At 36.8% G+C, this 17401-nt stretch overlaps 1 protein-coding gene across 8 annotated transcripts in view; it reads right to left on the reverse strand.

Moving 5' to 3' along the window:
- The window catches only part of TGFBR1 (transforming growth factor beta receptor 1), a 56002-nt gene that overhangs the window by 3034 nt on the left and 35567 nt on the right, over window positions 1–17401 (reverse strand). The window contains exons 4-8 of one of the 8 annotated variants that reach the window (XM_082468733.1): window positions 14688–14930; window positions 9241–9471; window positions 5048–5215; window positions 3098–3254; window positions 1907–2987 (exon numbers count right to left, since the gene is read on the reverse strand). In XM_082468733.1, coding sequence (XP_082324859.1) covers window positions 2930–2987; window positions 3098–3254; window positions 5048–5215; window positions 9241–9471; window positions 14688–14930 — 857 coding nt within the window. In that variant the 3' untranslated portion in view covers window positions 1907–2929. The other 7 variants (XM_082468726.1, XM_082468727.1, XM_082468728.1 and 4 more) reach the window with 7 other exon arrangements.

Below are 17401 nucleotides of genomic sequence, written 5' to 3' on the forward strand. Positions count from 1 at the left end.
ATCGGGTTGCTTCTTTTGATAGTGAGCCATATGAGCTGTTGGTAAATTTTAGAGACTAAGCCTTTGTCCATTGCATAGTTTGCAAATATTTTCTCCCATTCTGTGGTTGTTTTTTCATTTTGTTTATGGTTTCCTTTGCTGTGCAGAAGCTTACCACTCTGTGTCTTTTGATTGGAGCATTTAGTCCATTGGCATTTAAGTAGCTATTGATAGATATGTTATTTATTGCCATTTTGACCTTGTTTTCCCATTGATTTTATATTTCTTCTTTGTCCTTTTCTATTATTTTTCCTTTTGTGGTTTGATGATTTTCTCTTGTATTACACTTATGTTCTCTTCTTTTTTGTTTTTGTCAATCTACTGTGATTATGTTTTTGATTTGTGGTTACTCTGTTTCTCAAATATGTTAACCCCGTCCTATATCTACTTGCCTTAGATTGGTAGTCATACAGGCTCAAACACATCTAGGAAATGAAAAAAAAAATCTACATTTTCTTACCCTCCTTCCCCACAGTTTATGATTTTGATGTCCTCTTTTACATCTTCATGCTCGTCCTCTTTTACATCTTCATGTTCATCCTTTTGCTGTTCATTGTGGTTATCTTCATTTTCACAGAATTTTTTTTTTTTTAATCTGTGTGTGTACTGGCTTATTTAGGTAATTTGCTTTCCAATTGTGATTTTCTCTTCCCTATAGACTGTTACTCCTTTTCTATTTAGAGAAGACCTTTCAATATTTCCTTTAGGATAGCTTTAGTATTGCTGTATTCTTTTAGTTTTTTGCTTGTCTGAGAAATTTTTTCTCTCTCCTTCTACTCTCAATGATAATCTTGCTGGGTAGAGTATCCTAGGTTGCAGATTTTTCCCTTTCAGGACTTTGAATATATCTTGCCACTCCCTTCTGGCCTGCAACATTTCTGTAGAGAAATCAGCTGGTAACTTTACGGGGGATCCCTTGTAATTAACTCTTTTTCTCTTGCTGCCTTTAGAATCCTCTCTTTAACTTTTGCCATTTTTATTATAATAGGTTGTTATGTAGATCTGTTTGGGTTCACCTTGTTTGGGACCCTCTGTGCTTCCTGTACCTGGATATCTGTTTCCTTCCTAAGGTTTGGGAGGTTTTCAGTCATAATTTCTTCAAATACATTTTCGATCCCCTTTTCTCTTTCTTCCCCTTCTGGAATCCCTATTATGTGTAGATTGGCATGCTTTATATTATCCCATAGGTCTCTTTTTTTCGTTTGTCTGCCATCCTGATTGGGTGATTTCCGTATTCTATCTTCCAGGTCACTTACTCGTTCTTCTCAATTATTTATTCTGCTATTCATTGCCTTTACTTCAGTTTTTGTCTCAGCAAGTGTTTTCTAATTTTTCTTGGTTCCTCTTTATGGTTTCTAGTTCCTTTTTATAGTACTCTGCATTTCTGTTGATAGCCTTTCTTAATTCCTTTAGTATTTTCACTATTTCCTTTTTGAAATCAGTGTCCCCTAGACCGAAGAGGTCTGTTTCATTGTTTGTTCTTTCAGGGGAATTCTAATGGTCTTTTAACTGGGAGTGGTTCCTCTGCTTCTTCACTTTACTTGTATTTCTCTTATTCTGTGAGTTTAGGAGAAGGTTATCTGTGGTGGTCTTGGAAGACTGTTTATATGTGGGGGTGTCCCTGTGTACCTTGTGTGGGTTTAATACTTTTGGCGCAAGGGCTGTTTTTAGTATGGATGCCTGTCACCTCTTTCCTCAGCATGTGCTGGCAGTTATCCCCTTGATAGAGGGTGTGCAGATGCAGTGGCCGATGCCTGGTCCTGGGGTTCTTGGTGGTGGTAGCAGCTCACGTGTGCCCCCAGAGCACATGAGGGGAGCAGAGGCAGCTCACAATCGCTCCTGGAGCCTGGGGGGTGTCCTAATGTACACCACCTACTTGGCTATGTACTATGTACTATATTTTAATCTAGAAGTCTTCTCACTAATACAGGATAAAAGGAAAGACAAAGACATACTCCAAGGAACAAAATAATAGATAAAAATGAATGCCAGTTCTCCTATTGATACCACCTTGCACAGTTCTGAGGTTTCAAAAATCGTAGGACTCACAAAGACCTGCAGCAACCACTGCCTGGAACACTGAGTCAAGAGATCTGAGAGTCCCTGTTGAATCCATAAATCACAAATACGACTGAGACAGAATGAAGTTTGGCTCTATTCAAGTCCAAGGTAGCAGTTTGAAGATATGCGGTGGCAAATGCTGTGATACACAGAGCAAAGCCTTTTGGGTCAGAAAGGCCCAGGTTCAAATCTCAGCTCTTCAGCTTACCATCCATGAGGTTGGTTGGCCACATTACTTAACCTCCACAAGGCGGTTTCCTCATCTCTGAATTGAGGGTAGTGATACCTACCCTAATTAGGTCCTTTGAGTACTCATAGACTCAACAAATATTTATTGAGGACTTACTATGTATTAGGCACTGTGATGGATGCTGGGAATACAAGGCTGCTCTCAAGCAGCTTATGATCCAATGGAATATACAGACAAATAAATGGACAGTTATAATGTGCTAAGTGCCTCAATGGTCCAAGTTTAGCATGCAGTGAGGGCCCTTGCCAAGGACACCTAACAGTCCAGAAAAGGATTTCTATGAGAAAGGAAGACTAAGTACAAGTTAGGGAAATAAAAGCAGAAAGTATGCTCTAGGATACAGCACATGGGAAAGTTTGAAGAGAGAAAGTCATGTTTTCAGGAAATAAAAATATGAAAACAGTTGGGCTAACTACAGCACAACATTTGAAGAGAGCAATAAATGATATACATAAAAGACCCATTAAAATGATTGGCACATAGTAGGTACCCCATAAACATTAGCTACTATTATGATAACTAACATAACGGTAATATTTTCTGGAAAGGCCACCTTTCATCAGCAGTTACCTTTTTAAGTCAGGTAACCTTGGTTTCAGAGCAGGCAAGACCATGAGATCTTCTACCTGTGAGCAATCTAATAAAGTACAAGGTCGAGTTTCAGAAAAGATATGTATCTATCTAGAAATGAGAAGGAAAAGAAGTCAATTTCAGAACATATTAATCACTGTGTAGCCATAAGTATACCTTTTTGTTCCCACTCTGTGGTTTGGAGCAATATCAATTGTATCTGTGGCCGAATCATGTCTTACTGCCAGTCCCAAGTCTGCAATACAGCAAGTTCCATTCTTCTTTACCAAGATATTCTTTGATTTCAAATCCCTATGAGCAATGGCTGGTTTTCCTAAAGAAAGAAAAAAATTAAACATGGTTGCTTAAATGGTAATACCAATCACAAATCTCACCTTTAGGTTCAAAAGCTTCTCTTCCCATCCCAGTGTTGAAGCATTTCAGCCCCCATCACCGCAATACCTGGGCCATTACTAAACCACCTTAAGTGAATCATTACACAAAAAGTTGCTGAAATTACATTTCTTCAAAGAAAATAGATGATGCTCAAAAAATGTAAGTCTAATACTCAAAGACTGGGGGGTTAAAGATACTAGTTTGTTGATACCCTATGAATTTTTTTACAGGAATCCTAGTCACTGATACTCGAATTCAAGAACCAAGAATCTCAATCACTTCCTTTGTCTATCAACTGGAATATACTTATTAAATGTATAATACCTTAATACTAACCACTAGAAAAAGTTGTACTATGCAGGGACTATGTATTTTAATCTAGAAGTCTTCTCACTAAAACAGGAAAAAAAATAAAATTTTAAAAATAATTTAAATTTAAAAATAATAATTACAATGTGGAAAACTTGGAACCCTCAGAGACTGCTGATGGAAATGTAAAATAGTACAGGCACTTGGAAAAAAAAGTCTGGCAGTTTCACAAATCTTTAGATCCAGTAATTCCACTCCCAAGTATATATCCAAGAGAACTGGAAACATGTCCACACAAAAACTTGTACAACAATGTTCATAGCAGCATTATTCATAACAGCTCAAAGTGGAAACAACCCAAATGTCCATCACTGATGAATGGATACCCAAAATGTGGTATATCCATACAATGAAATATTCCTCAGCCATAAAAAATGAAATATTCCTCAGCCATAAAAAAGAATGAATTTCTGATAAATGCTGCAGCATGGATGAACCTTGAAAATACACTAAGAGAAAGAAACCAGTCACAAAAGATCACATATTGTATGATTCCATTTATATGCTATGTCCAGAATAAGCAAATCTATAGAGATGGAAAGTATATTAGAGGTTGCCTAAGGCTAAAGAGTTTGGGGGGAAATGGGGAATGACTGCTAAGAACTACAGGGTTCTTTTAAGATGATGAAAATGTTCTAAAACTGATTGTGGTGACAGCTGTACAACTCTGTGAATATACTAAAAACCACTGAATTGTATACCAAATGGGTAAATTATAACTCAATAAAGCTATTATAATCAACAATAATTAAATTTACAAAGATGGGGCTGGCTGAGATAGTAAAACAGCATGTGTGTTGTGTGTTGTAAAGTTGGGAGTGGGGGAGTCATCAGGTAGCAAGTGGATAATCATTAGAGCAGAGAATATATTGGCATCTGATATCTTATATGGCACAAAAATCAAAGCATAAAAATTTCATAACTAAAACTTAGTATTCAATTTTTCAACTGTAAAACTGTCTCATGCAGTCTCCTTATCCTAGGGTCAAATATAATTATTAGGTAGCCAGATAACGTTTATGTAGCATGTTGATGTTTACAAAGCTTTTTCACATTTCATATGGTACTGCACATAAACTAAATTCCAAAATCAAGATCCTCAAAAATCACAAGAAAGACTAAACGCTACTACTTTTAAGAACTTACAAAAATATCAGTATTGTTACAATGATTGGAGAATCTCTGAACAAATTCCCAGATTCATAACTCCACCTTAGATTTTCAACAGAAAGGTAAAATATTCTCATCTAAAAACTCATTTTAAATATCTCCAATTAAGCTGACTTCTTGCAAAAATTTTCTGAACAGACATTAGATCCATGGGAATTTAAAGCTTAAAATAACAGGATTGCTTTGAGTTACCTTGGGTACCAACTATCTCCATGTGAAGATGGGCAAGTCCACTTGCTGTGGACAGAGCGAGTTTTATCATTCCTTCCACAGTAACTGTGTATCTGTTCAAGTAATCAAAAAGGGATCCATGCTCGTGATAATCTGACACCAACCAGAGCTGAGTCCATGTACCATTGTCTGCCAAGTAGAATAACAATATTTCAGATGGGCTATAGAACATTTATGATTTATTCAAAAGTTATCACTTTTTACTCTCAATCCTGAATCACACAACTGCAATATGTTGGTACCTTAAATTTGTATATATTTCTTTCATATTTTCTTGTATTTCAGTTTTCTTATACTTTCATGTATGTCTCCTTTAGATCCTTAAAGTGTAAGCCCCTTAATCTTGAGATAAGGCAAGGATAACTAATCCCATTCAAGAGAGAAGGAATCATAGTTCAAAAATGGTGATGTTGAGTCCACACAGATGGTAGCAGGGCTGGGATAATGCTTCGAGGAATGCCTGGTTCAAGTTAGGTGCTCAACGATTGTTTCTGGAAGGGGGGAGGGAAACAAGGGAGGAGGGAGGGAAGAAGATGAGAAGTACCCGGAACCTAGTGTGGCTATAGTGGGAATGGAATATTATTGGACAAACTGAAAGGGAGCTTAAATGAGAAATGCAAGCTTTAATGACAAACAGACTGTGTATACCGTTCACAAAGAAGCCAGAAAAGATTACAATTCCAAGGTTTCCAGATTAGAAAAATATAAAAATAGTGGTATCACTGACACATGGGGAAGCTGAGACAGGAGCTAAAAATGTCACGAGGAGAAAAGGCTAGGACTGAATCCAGTTTTACACAAGGTGATTTTGAACCTCAACAACTAGGAGTATGTGTTCTTCCAAAAGTTCCTTTGTAAGCCAGGACATGAATTGGAAATGTAAGTTCCCATGAGAATCATGGTAAAGGTTCTGGCTGGGCTTCTAGGCTAGGCTGGTCCACAAAAGCTAATTTAACCTAGGAGTAGCTGGAAAATCATATATCTCACAAAATCATGAAAGCAAAAAAAGTATTACAACAATACTAGGAGGCACGACGATTCAGTAAAAGATGCACACTTGGAGTCATTCTGACCTGGGCTGGAATCAGGGCCTGGCTGTCACTGACTACATGACCTCAGACAAGTTTCTTAACCAATGAGCCTTTGTTCCTTCTTTTACACAACAAGAATACCTTACTTTGCGAGACTACTAAGAAGATTTTAAAAATAGGATAATAGATTTTTAAAAAGCATTTAGTACAATGCATGGCACATAAGAACTTCCCCATTGTTGTAAAACAAAAGAAAAAACTCAGATTGACATAAAATAATTTCTATATTTTGAAGGTTGTTAATTGAAAGGAAGCAATTCTGATTAGAAAAGATTAAGGAATGAAATGTTTTCAGAAGATTCTGGAGGAGATTTCTGGGTATTTTCAGAAGGATTTAGATATTCATGATACTAGTTCTTTATCAACTTGTTTCTTCATAAACTTTGTAAACTGATTCTGTTCAAACTTATACCTTTCCTTGATACAGGTACATCACTAGCTTTATCTGCATGCTTATTAACCATACCTGAATTCTGAAAGGCTCACAAATACAAGAAATAAATAGGAACACAGCAAGATGGAAGAATGGGAGGTTTTCTGAGGTAACTGACAAGACAGGTGGAAGGAAGAAGGACATATTAGAGGCTATGCCCACATAAAGGGTTGTCTAAGGTGGAATAAACTAAATCAGTATGAGAAAGATAACGAAAACGGGAATAGGGGGTGGAGGGGCTAGGTTCTAGGCAAAGTCCATTAACCCCTGACAAAGAAGAAAGGAGGTGTAGGGAAGAGCCAGCAGGGTTGCCAGTTCCCATGGTAACCTCCAGATGACAGTACCAGCTTGGCTGCTGCCTGAGCGAAAGGGAAGAGTTCAGGGCACAGCAGCAGGAACATTTTGTGTCGGTTAGTGTGTTTACAACTTGGAACAAGCCTAAAACATGCTGGGCCTGGGTAAGGGTTGAACCTCAAAATGCAGATTTGAAAGTCACCACTACCTACCATTGAGTTTGAAAGCAAAAATGTGGGTAAGTTCTTTGAGGGAGAAATTACTATTTGTAGAATTAGAGCCTTCATATGTATTAAGAAAACAAAAACACCTATTAAGAAATAAGAAAGTCCAGAGTCACAGAATACAAAGGTTGTTTTAAGGGTTGAGGGAGAAGCTAAATTGGTGTCGAAGACAGAAGAAAAAGTGAAAACTAAGGACTTGGTCAGACTATGATCACTGCTTTTGTTTATTTGTTTTGTTTTTAAATTAAGTAATACTGAATTGGTAGTATCTATTGATAATCCCTGCTTAGATCCATCACCGCCCCTAAGTCACAAAAAGCAGATAATCACACACACCTCCTCATTTGATGCAATAGAAAGAATATGTAGAAAGTATGTAATATTTTCAGGAAACCAATAAAATAATCAGATTCAGTCTCTAATTTTAACTACCAGTTTTCAAATTATACAAGGAGCAAGTTCAGAGATACTATAAGAATTCAATTAGCAAATCTAGAATATGATAAGCCCTATAGGACAAACAATCCAGTGTCTTCAACTGCAAGAAGAAAAAAAAAGACAAAGGGGAACCCTAGTGATTTTAAGGGATTTGAGATAAATATCAACCCAATGCAATGGATCCTAAAGTGAATAACCAATTGTTAAAAAAAAGGGGGGGAGACCACTGCAGAAATGTGCAACTGACTAGATATTTGATGGCATTTTTAAAATTGACAATGGTCATATGGTTATGTTTCACAAAAAAAGATTCCCCATAATCTAAAGATACAAACTGAGATATTTATGGATGAAAAGATATGCTATCTGGGATTAGCTTCAAATAATTCAGAGGGGGCAGAGTAGGTAGAATCAGAGCTCAAATATGGTTGGCAGTGAGCTGATAATTGTTGAAGCTGGGTGATGGGGGTTCATTATACTATTCTCTACTTTTCTATATACTGGAAATTTTCTATAAATGTTTAAAAAAAACAAGTAATAAATGTTTGTTGTAAATAAATTTGAAAATACAGAGAAGCAAAAAGAAAAATCAAAATCACCCATGAACACAAACTGAGATTAAACATTGTTAATATTTCAAAAAAATAAATATTGTTGAAGAAAATGGGAAGGGAGAGAAGTAAAAAGATGACTATGGTTATGGCCTTTAAAAAAGATAATGATAGCATTTTTTTAAAAAAATAGGAAAGGTGGGAAATACATTTGATTCAGGGTGGGTGTGATGAGAGTCGAGTTGTAATACTGGGTTGGCCAAAAAGTTCGTTTGGGTTTTTCTGTAACATCTCACGCAAAATCCCAAATGAACTTTTTGGCCAACCCAATACAAGCCTCTGACAAAAGCTATAAAGGTAGGATTGTGGGCACTACTATAATAACTGAAGCCAGGAAAGTAAATGAAGTGCAGTCTGAAATCACTTTTCACAGTCACCTCTCATGCTGACTGTCTACTGACTTGGCTTCCTCACTTGCTTCAGCATCTGATCTGCCCCCAGGCCTCAAGCACCTGTGTACCACAGGCAAGAAAAGGTCCACATGGTTACTAAGGGCAAGGTGGTTTTGGAGAAACCATTTCTCTATTTAAGTGAGTTTACTTAAAAGATTTATCTATTTAGCCCTTAGCAATTTAAACACAGAATACACTGAGAAGTTATTCTTACTCTCCCTGTACATAAGGTCATTAGGAAATATTAGAATGCCCTAATGGTCAGGAAGAGATTAAAAGGAAACATATCTGAGCTCTAGCCTATCATCCCAAAACTCTGGGCAACCAGAGTTTATAAATTTTTTTTCTACGTTATGACTATCCTCAGTAACTAACTTCCCAGAACCAAACCAAACCAAAAGCATGTAACATTTTTTTTTTTCTTTTTTAAAATAGCTCTTTACATTTTATAAAGCAATTTAGAGGTTTAGGAACATGTTGTCAAAAGTCAAGAAAATCCTTAAGAAGTTCCTGTTTCTAAAGGCTTCTAATATATTCTATTTTACTTAATGGGTCTAATTTATATGGCAAACATCCATTTCTCATCAAATATGACAATGTTTAATAGTCTTATTTGTGGAAAGGATTAAATATATTTTGTTACACTCAAAGGAGAAGCAAATGTTACTGACCTTTATTGTCTGCTGCTATAAATCCCAAGATATTTTCATGACGTAACATGACGGTCTGATAAATCTCTGCCTCACGGAACCATGAACGTTCTTCTCTAGAGGAGAATATTTTAACAGCAACTTCTTCTCCTCTCCATTTTCCTCGCCAAACTTCTCCAAAACGACCTTTGCCAATACTTTCTTGTAACACAATAGTTCTCGCAATTGTCCTCTGAACAAGCAGTGGTAAACCTAAAGATAAAAAGAAATAGTATTCGACACAAACAATCAATATCGGTACCTGTTTCTAACACCACGATAGGCGTTAAAAGAGTGACTCAGAAAGGTTTAACTCCTTAAAGGAACTTACAGTCTCACTGAGGAAAGATAGAGTAAATTTTCAAAAACAATAATTCATGATAAAAGGAAAATAATAAATAAAATAAAATAAAAGAATCCAGAAACTCCTGCCTAGAGAGTCAAGGTAGGCTTTAAAAGATAAGCTGGATTTAGACTGTCCTTTACAGAAGGGATAGGACCAAAGAAGAAGACAAGGAGGTAAGGTGTTTAGGTAGGAGGAATATGCAAGCAAAAGTAGAAGAAACAAATGGCTGATACATGTTTAGGGAACCAGCTTAGATAGATAAGCAGAAAAAGGATGTATGTAGTAAAACAGTAGAAGAGAAGAGAAGAGAAGCTGCACCAGAATGTGAAGAGTACTGAATGCCTGGCTCAAGATGACCAATGAGAGCTGTGGGTGAAAGAGGAACTAGTAAACATTTCCATTCATTTCATGAAAGGAAAGAAATAATTTAAAAATCTTATTTCAGAAAGATGAGTCTGGTAACAGTTTTACAAATGGGAGGAGAAAAGTGTGTAAGCACAAGAAATGTAGAAGTAAATTCTGGTCTAACTTTTAATAAATCAGTAAAAATTATCACAGAAACGATTTCAAGACAAGCAATTTACCAATTTATGCACCAGGAACTGGCTGCCTAGGCGACACTAATATCTTAAGGAATGATGCCAAGTAACTTACCTTGGTGATGAGACATTGGCAGTTTTCTCACCAACTGAACTTGCCTTACTATAAAATACATAGTTTTAAATATTACCACACTTATTTCATTTACATAAAAGTATTTACTAACTACCTACACAATTTAAGTAACACTATATTTGGGACTATTCCAATTCCCCATGGACTAAGAACTGTCAAATTATACTGACACTGACAAAATATCAGTGTACATCATGTTCTACAGTTATTTATACAGTCTAATACATATAAATTTGTGTCACTTATAAGCTATCTTGAGTTGCCTGCTAGATCAAATTAAACTAATGGAAGTAAATAAAATTATCTGGTCTCTTTGATTCTCTGGTATGAAATACTTATAAATCCAAATGTTAAACCTTTAAGTTGTCTCTTTTCATCTTTAAGTTTCTCAAATAGATCCTTCCTTCCCCTTGCTCTATCCATCCTCCCTACTTCCTGCAAAGTAGTTAGCAGTCTAATTGTAAACAATTGTTTTTATAAGGAGACTGCTGGTTAAAAATAAATCTGTGAAAAATCCTTATTTAAATCAAGGAGCTCTTTTGTATTATGAATAACCAATTCCTAATTATGTTGTTTACAGTAGACACTAGCTTACTAAATTTTCTTAAAGCCTTTGAACAGGGCCACACCATGTACTTAAAGATTTAAAGTATACTTAAGAGTTCATTTCAGGAGGCTGATCTGGAAGTTAGAAATGCAGGGAGTAAAGAAGAAAGGGAATAGCAAATGGGAAGTCTGAAAATGCCTGACACATTCAGGACTCACGCAGGGTCAAGAAAGCCTAACAGGACAAAGAAAGTCTTTGTCTTCCCCTTCACAACTGGATTCTAGATGCAGAACTGGAATTAAAAATCAAATCTAGATTTATCATATTATCTGTATTTGGTTACCATAACCCACATGAAAATCTGAGCATTTTTTAAAAAGTAATAGTTTTCTTCTAAAGACAAAAATAAACAGGCCTAATTCAGATCTCTATATTCTCTGCTTTACTTCTGTACCTTTTAGAACTGCTTGAGAGAAAACTTCAACAGGGTCCAAGCACCTTTACATGCAGTGAACAACAGAAATAAGACCTGAAGGACATGCATGCATTAAAGAGATCATAAGCATGAATGAGACATAATAAACATTGGCCTAAGAGACGCACACCCTCAAAAACTGGCACACAGGGGACTTCCCTGGTAGCACAATGGATGGAACTCCGCACTCCCAATGCAGGGGGCCCGGGTTCGATCCCTGGTTGGGGAGCTGTATCCCGCGTGAGTGCCACAACTAGGGAGCCCATGTGCCACAACTAAGGAGCCTGCCTGCCGCAACTAAGACCCAGCACAACCAAATAAATAAATCTGGCCCACATTTGCGTGTTCCCACATACTTTGCAATCTAATGACAGCTTAAATATGGGCACGTGCACAACCTGTGATTCAAATAAATGCAACAGGGATACAATTAGCTTTAAGTTTAGAGCTAGGTGCCAGAACCCATCTCTCCATTGTCTCCCTGCAATTCCTAAGTTAAAAGTACAGTCTTTGAAAGGGAGAGGTAGGGCCTTTCCTAAATTATGGTCATATAGTACTGAGTAATAAACATTTGAATTCATAACATAAAATGTTTTATCTTTTCCTCAATGAGTGAAAGAACTAAAAAGGATATTATACACAGACATTTGACTTACTCAGAGGCATGAGTCCCATTCATGAAATGGCATTCAGGCTTATAATAAATAGAAGGAAAAGCAATGGAATTTTCTGCTGTCATTCAACAGAAGACAGCTTTTGTCTGGATAAATCTGAAAGCCATTAACACAGAATAAACTATGACAGGGAAGGAGGCCTTAAACTAGCTTTTTTGTACAATGCAGCAAATTCATACTGTATATCAGATTTTTTTCCAAATATCTTTTCAATAAGAATAACACCTGTCATTTGGATATAACTTTACAATCTACCAAGTGCTTAAGTGCTTTCACACAAACATCTCGTTTCATTTGAACCTCACAACAATCCAGTAACGTACACTGGGCAGGGTTCATTACTTTCATTTTAAAGATGAAATAACTCAGGCATGAGACATCAGCTAACTGCCCAAAGCCACAGAGCTGGCAAACAATGCAGACAAGTTTTTGCAGGGTGTAAAAGGAGGCATAAAAGGAGGGAGAGAAGCTTTCAGACAATAGAGCTGGGTCCCTGACAGATCTAGAAATATAGATAAAATGGAAAAAGAACAATTCCATTCTGTACTACAATTCCATTCTTCATGTCTGTATCTTAAAAGGTAAATAAATATATTCTTATTCAGAAACAAACTGCCATCCAGACAGCAATTTCTTTTAATCCTTTAGGTAGGCTTGCTCTCCTTGAGGCCTGATACATACCACTGTGCCAAGTGGCATGAGCTGCTTTGATTTCCCTCGGTGTAAGTGTGGCAACAAGAGAGCAGGTCCAAGGGATTAATTCCAAATGATCTAAAGCCACCCTAATTTTCTGTGACTTTGGCCCCTGCTTATCATACTTTTTTGGTCCAGGTTAGCTTCTAGAATGAGCCAGATATTCTTTGGGAACCCTTTGAACTAACTCAGAATCAAAGGGGAACCCTAAAATAATCTCTCTCCACTCCTCCACCACTCCTGCCCAAAGACTGTCACATCTTCAGTATAAGGCTGCTCCATCTCAATCCAGCCAGTCACTGCCTCCCTCCTCACAACAGTCACAGGGATCCCTAAAGGCTGCCTTAAGAGACCCGGGCTCCACCGTAAGCCTGTATGTATCCTAGCAGTCATGGGCAGAACTCACTTACTGAATACGTACGGCCAAATTCTACAGAAGAAAACTTCATGTCATGAAATCAGTTTCTTCATATTTAAATGAATAAACATACATACATATACATGAATATACCTTCATTCTCTTAAAGACATTTGTCATTATGTGAACTTTCTGTATCATCAGATGTGATTTTGTGCTTCAGAGTCACATTCCTTCCCCAGTCACAATTTCTGCTTTAAAGTTCCTTCAGGGACTTCCCTGGTGGCACAGTGGTTAAGAATCTGCCTGCCAATGCAGGGGACAAGGGTTCGAGCCCTGGTCCGGGAAGATCCCACATGCCATGGAGCAACTAAGCCCGTGCTCCACAACTACTGAGCCCGTGTGCCACAACTACTGAAGCCCACGCGCCTAGAGCCCGTGCTCCGCAACAAGAGAAGCCACCGCAATGAAGAGTAGCCCCCACTCGCCACAACTAGAGAAAGCCTGTGCACAGCAACAAAGACCCAACGCAGCCAAAAAATAAAATTAATTAATTAATTAATTTTAAAAAAACAAAGTTCCTTTAATCACTTGATTATAAAATTCATGAAATTTTCATTATACATATTTTTAAAATCTTTTTATCCGTGAATCTAGCCCTTATTTGAAGTTAATTTATACTTTTTAAAGGACAGTACATCTCATTTAAAAGTCCTAACAAACCACTTTAAGTATTATTATCAGCAGTATCTGTCCCATATTTCTGATGAGGAAACAGAAGCCCAAGGAGAAAACATGGTTTAACCAAGATCAGACAGCCAATCAGTGACAAAGCTTGCACTGGAATCTAGATCTCTTAATTCCTGGCTAGGAATTAGGTGTCAAATTACAATACTGTAGAGGATAGGAGTCTTCTTCTCTTAGTATCCTTCCAAAGCACATGTAAGAAAAAGTAAAAAATAAATCCCTTTTTGATTTAAATATGAAGCACTGATTGCTATGCCAAAATTTGCTTCAGGTAATTAGATAATCTATTTCTGATCCCACAAAAATCAAAGAGAACTGAGAAAAGCAAATATCAGAAGGGCCATGGATCCATAAAGCTATATTAAATAAAAAGGTGGTCAGACTTTTTTCTAAAGTGAGAAAATGACTAAAAATTCATTAGTTTAATAAAAAACTAGGCCTGAGCCAGAGACAGCAATTTAATGTTGAAAAAGCAAATAACCTTCACAATTCCAAACACACTCTCTGTCATGCCTGCTTTCAATACAAAAATAAAGCTGCTAAACAGTCCTGAAGAGAATGGGTAAACTGCAGATTATCTGAACATCTGTGAACTTCGGCCTCAGCTACAGAGGAATAACTGTCTTTATTCTCACAGAGTCATGAGAAGGTGAGAATGTTTTCAAAGTTACACAAATGTGAAGGTGACTTACTTTTACTGCTCAAATAAGTCAGTGAATTCTATTTGTCCTTACTAAACTAGCCGTGGTCAGATACAGACCTAGCTTAAAGACCTTTACTAGGTTCAACGCTGGAGTAGTATTCACACTATCCCAAGTTTTAACATACTAAGCCAACTGGCTTAGCCAACTAATAAATAACACAGTTAATTTTAAAAAGACATCTTAGGAAAAAGAAAAAAACAAATACATTACCTGATCCAGAACCCGAAGTTGTCATATCATAAATTAAATCTTTTAACGTAGTACCCTCTGAAATAAAGGGGCGATCTAATGAAGGATCCTCTTCATTTGGCACTCGATGGTGAATGACAGTGCGGTTATGGCAGATATAGACCATCAACATGAGTGAGATGCAGACGAAGCATACTGGTCCAGCAATGACAGCTGCCAGTTCGACAGGACCAAGGCCAGATGATGGCTTTCCTGGAAAAGGGCCTCAAGTGAAATAAACATCAACAACAATAACACTGTAGGCGGCATCCACAATTTCCTAAATCCTCCACATTTCCTGCAGTTGGCCACTACCACCATTAGTCAGAGCCTCTTTACAGCAGCTCATAGAGGTCAAACCCGTAACAAGTGAAGCACTTAATCTTCTCCCATTGGCTCTCCTTTTATGATCACCAGCTCTGTCAACATCCACTTAGTCTTCCTGAAGTCTTGAGCCATCCCCTAAATAACAAGGCCAGCTACCACAAACACTGTAGGACCACCCCCCACCCCACTTAGCCCTCTCAGATCTTTAATAGAAGAACCAATAATCTGGAACAACTCCCATTAAATATTTCTTAAGTCACTGTCTTCTTTTTTCTTTTTTTTTTTTAAAGTAGTTTAGCTTATCTTCTTATTCCAAGGCTAGTATATGCTCATAGCAGGAAAAAAAATTAAAAAGTATAAATACAGATGAGCAAAATTTTTTAAAAAATGAACTACAGCCTCACCATCCCCCCCAAACTCACCTGTGTATATATCTCCACCAATTTTTTTTCATGCAAAAATATATCCTCTTTTTTTAATAGAGTTTGCATGTGTATACTTTCTAGTTTATTTTAATCACTTAGACTTTTAATTAAAGACTTTTTTTTATAATCTCTTTTAACAATTAACAATTTGCATTGTTTCAGAAACATTAATTACAACTGTTTTGGCATTCATTCTGACACGTGCTGGTTCATGGCTCACCACCCTTTCTTTCACATCACATCTTTATCATTCTTGAGATCTTTATTTGGATTGATTTCATATGATAAAGACTCCTAATTCTAGTAATTCCTTTCAGAAAGAGTATATGGGTCCTTATACACTGAATACTTAATTATCTAAAGATGCTTGTTGCCTTTATATATGAAAAATCTTGGCTCATCTAAAGAATTTTGGGTAACAAGCAATATATGATATTCCATTGCCTTCTGGTATTTAAAAAAAGCAAAAAATCTGAACTTTTTTTTTCCTTTTATAGGTAACCAGTGTTCACTTGTGCTGAATGTGTGCACAATTTTTCTTTATTCTTGAAAACTGATAGTTTTTTCATTATATATATTTGGTTAAGTATTTTTTCATTAATTTTACATAGTATTTCTTCTCTCTTCTGTCCTTTTGCCTTTTTCTGGTTTTATGCTAAGCATATTGGATCACCTAGATCTGTCCTCTATGTCTCTTAATTTGCTCACCAACTGTCTTTTTCTCTGAATTGTAACACAATTTCTCAAGTTTGTCTTGCTTTAAGCTTGTCTCACACTTGACAATAAAGTTACAACATCCAGTCTGCTGTTCACTTTCAATACTGCATTTTTTAAAATAATTCATCAATTGAGCTTTTCATCTGAAAGCGATCTTAACAACTGTGAAATGTTCTCGTTTCATTGTGAACAACTGAAAACAGACCTTGGACTGTCTGAAAGTTCTTCCCTAACATGTTGTAAGTGTATTTCATAGGATGACATCTACTCTCATTTATCCAGTTCAGTTCACTTCTTTTGAACCATGGAATCTTTCCATTTGGTAAATTTTTTTGCTGTCTGATTATCAGGGACCTGGGAATGAGGTATTTGTGTATTTTAGCATTAAAAATAAAGTGAGCTCTTCATAAGGTTTTGTGAGTCTCCATTCTGATATTTCAAGCCATTTCAAACAATGGAAATGGGGAATTCTAGAATTATCATTCACCTTGTCATATTAGAATTGCAGATACCTCTTAAAAGTCAGAAAAAATTTTAAAAAAAAAGTCAGAAAAATTACAGTCTGACAGAGCTTTGCCACAGGGACCTTCTCTATCATGCTGAAGATTTGGTTTTACTTTGCTGTTATCACTCGAACTAGGTGGAGGACTGCCTTCCTTTTACAACTGGCAGGACTGGCCCTTTTCCTCTGAGCTACAGCAGTGCTTCCTACTTTAATTAGCATGATGCCTAGACCAACTCTGAGTGGAAAGTGAGCACTGAAAGCAGATGCTTCCTAAAGGAGAATTGAGAGTTTGCCCCTGTAGCCTAGCCTCACACCCAGCCCCTCAGCTTAAGGTATTGGTGGGATTCTGCAAGAGGGTCTTTCACCTACTTCTTTTCCTAGTTAGTCAGTTCTTCACTAGTCTGTTACAATCTGCACTATAAACTGCAGAGTTCCTCACAACTATAGGCATGTGGGTGGCATTTCTTCCATTAATTCTCTTAGCATTAATATAGGTTTTCCTCATTTTTGTATTCCTTTGATTATTATAGTAGGTATTTTGGATTTGGGGAAAGTGCCAGAAGAGTTAAACAGATGAGCTCAGACTGGCATCTTAAATCAGAACCTTAGAATTAATCTAATCCTAAGCATTTATGAAGCTTTCAAATCCCTGGCTCTTCCAGGACATTTTAAAATATAAACTATGGTGAAGGACCAAAACCTAGAAATCGTATATAATAATT

Source organism: Balaenoptera physalus, assembly GCF_965194825.1.
Source record: "Balaenoptera physalus genome assembly, chromosome: 7".
Lineage (NCBI taxonomy): Eukaryota > Metazoa > Chordata > Mammalia > Artiodactyla > Balaenopteridae > Balaenoptera > Balaenoptera physalus.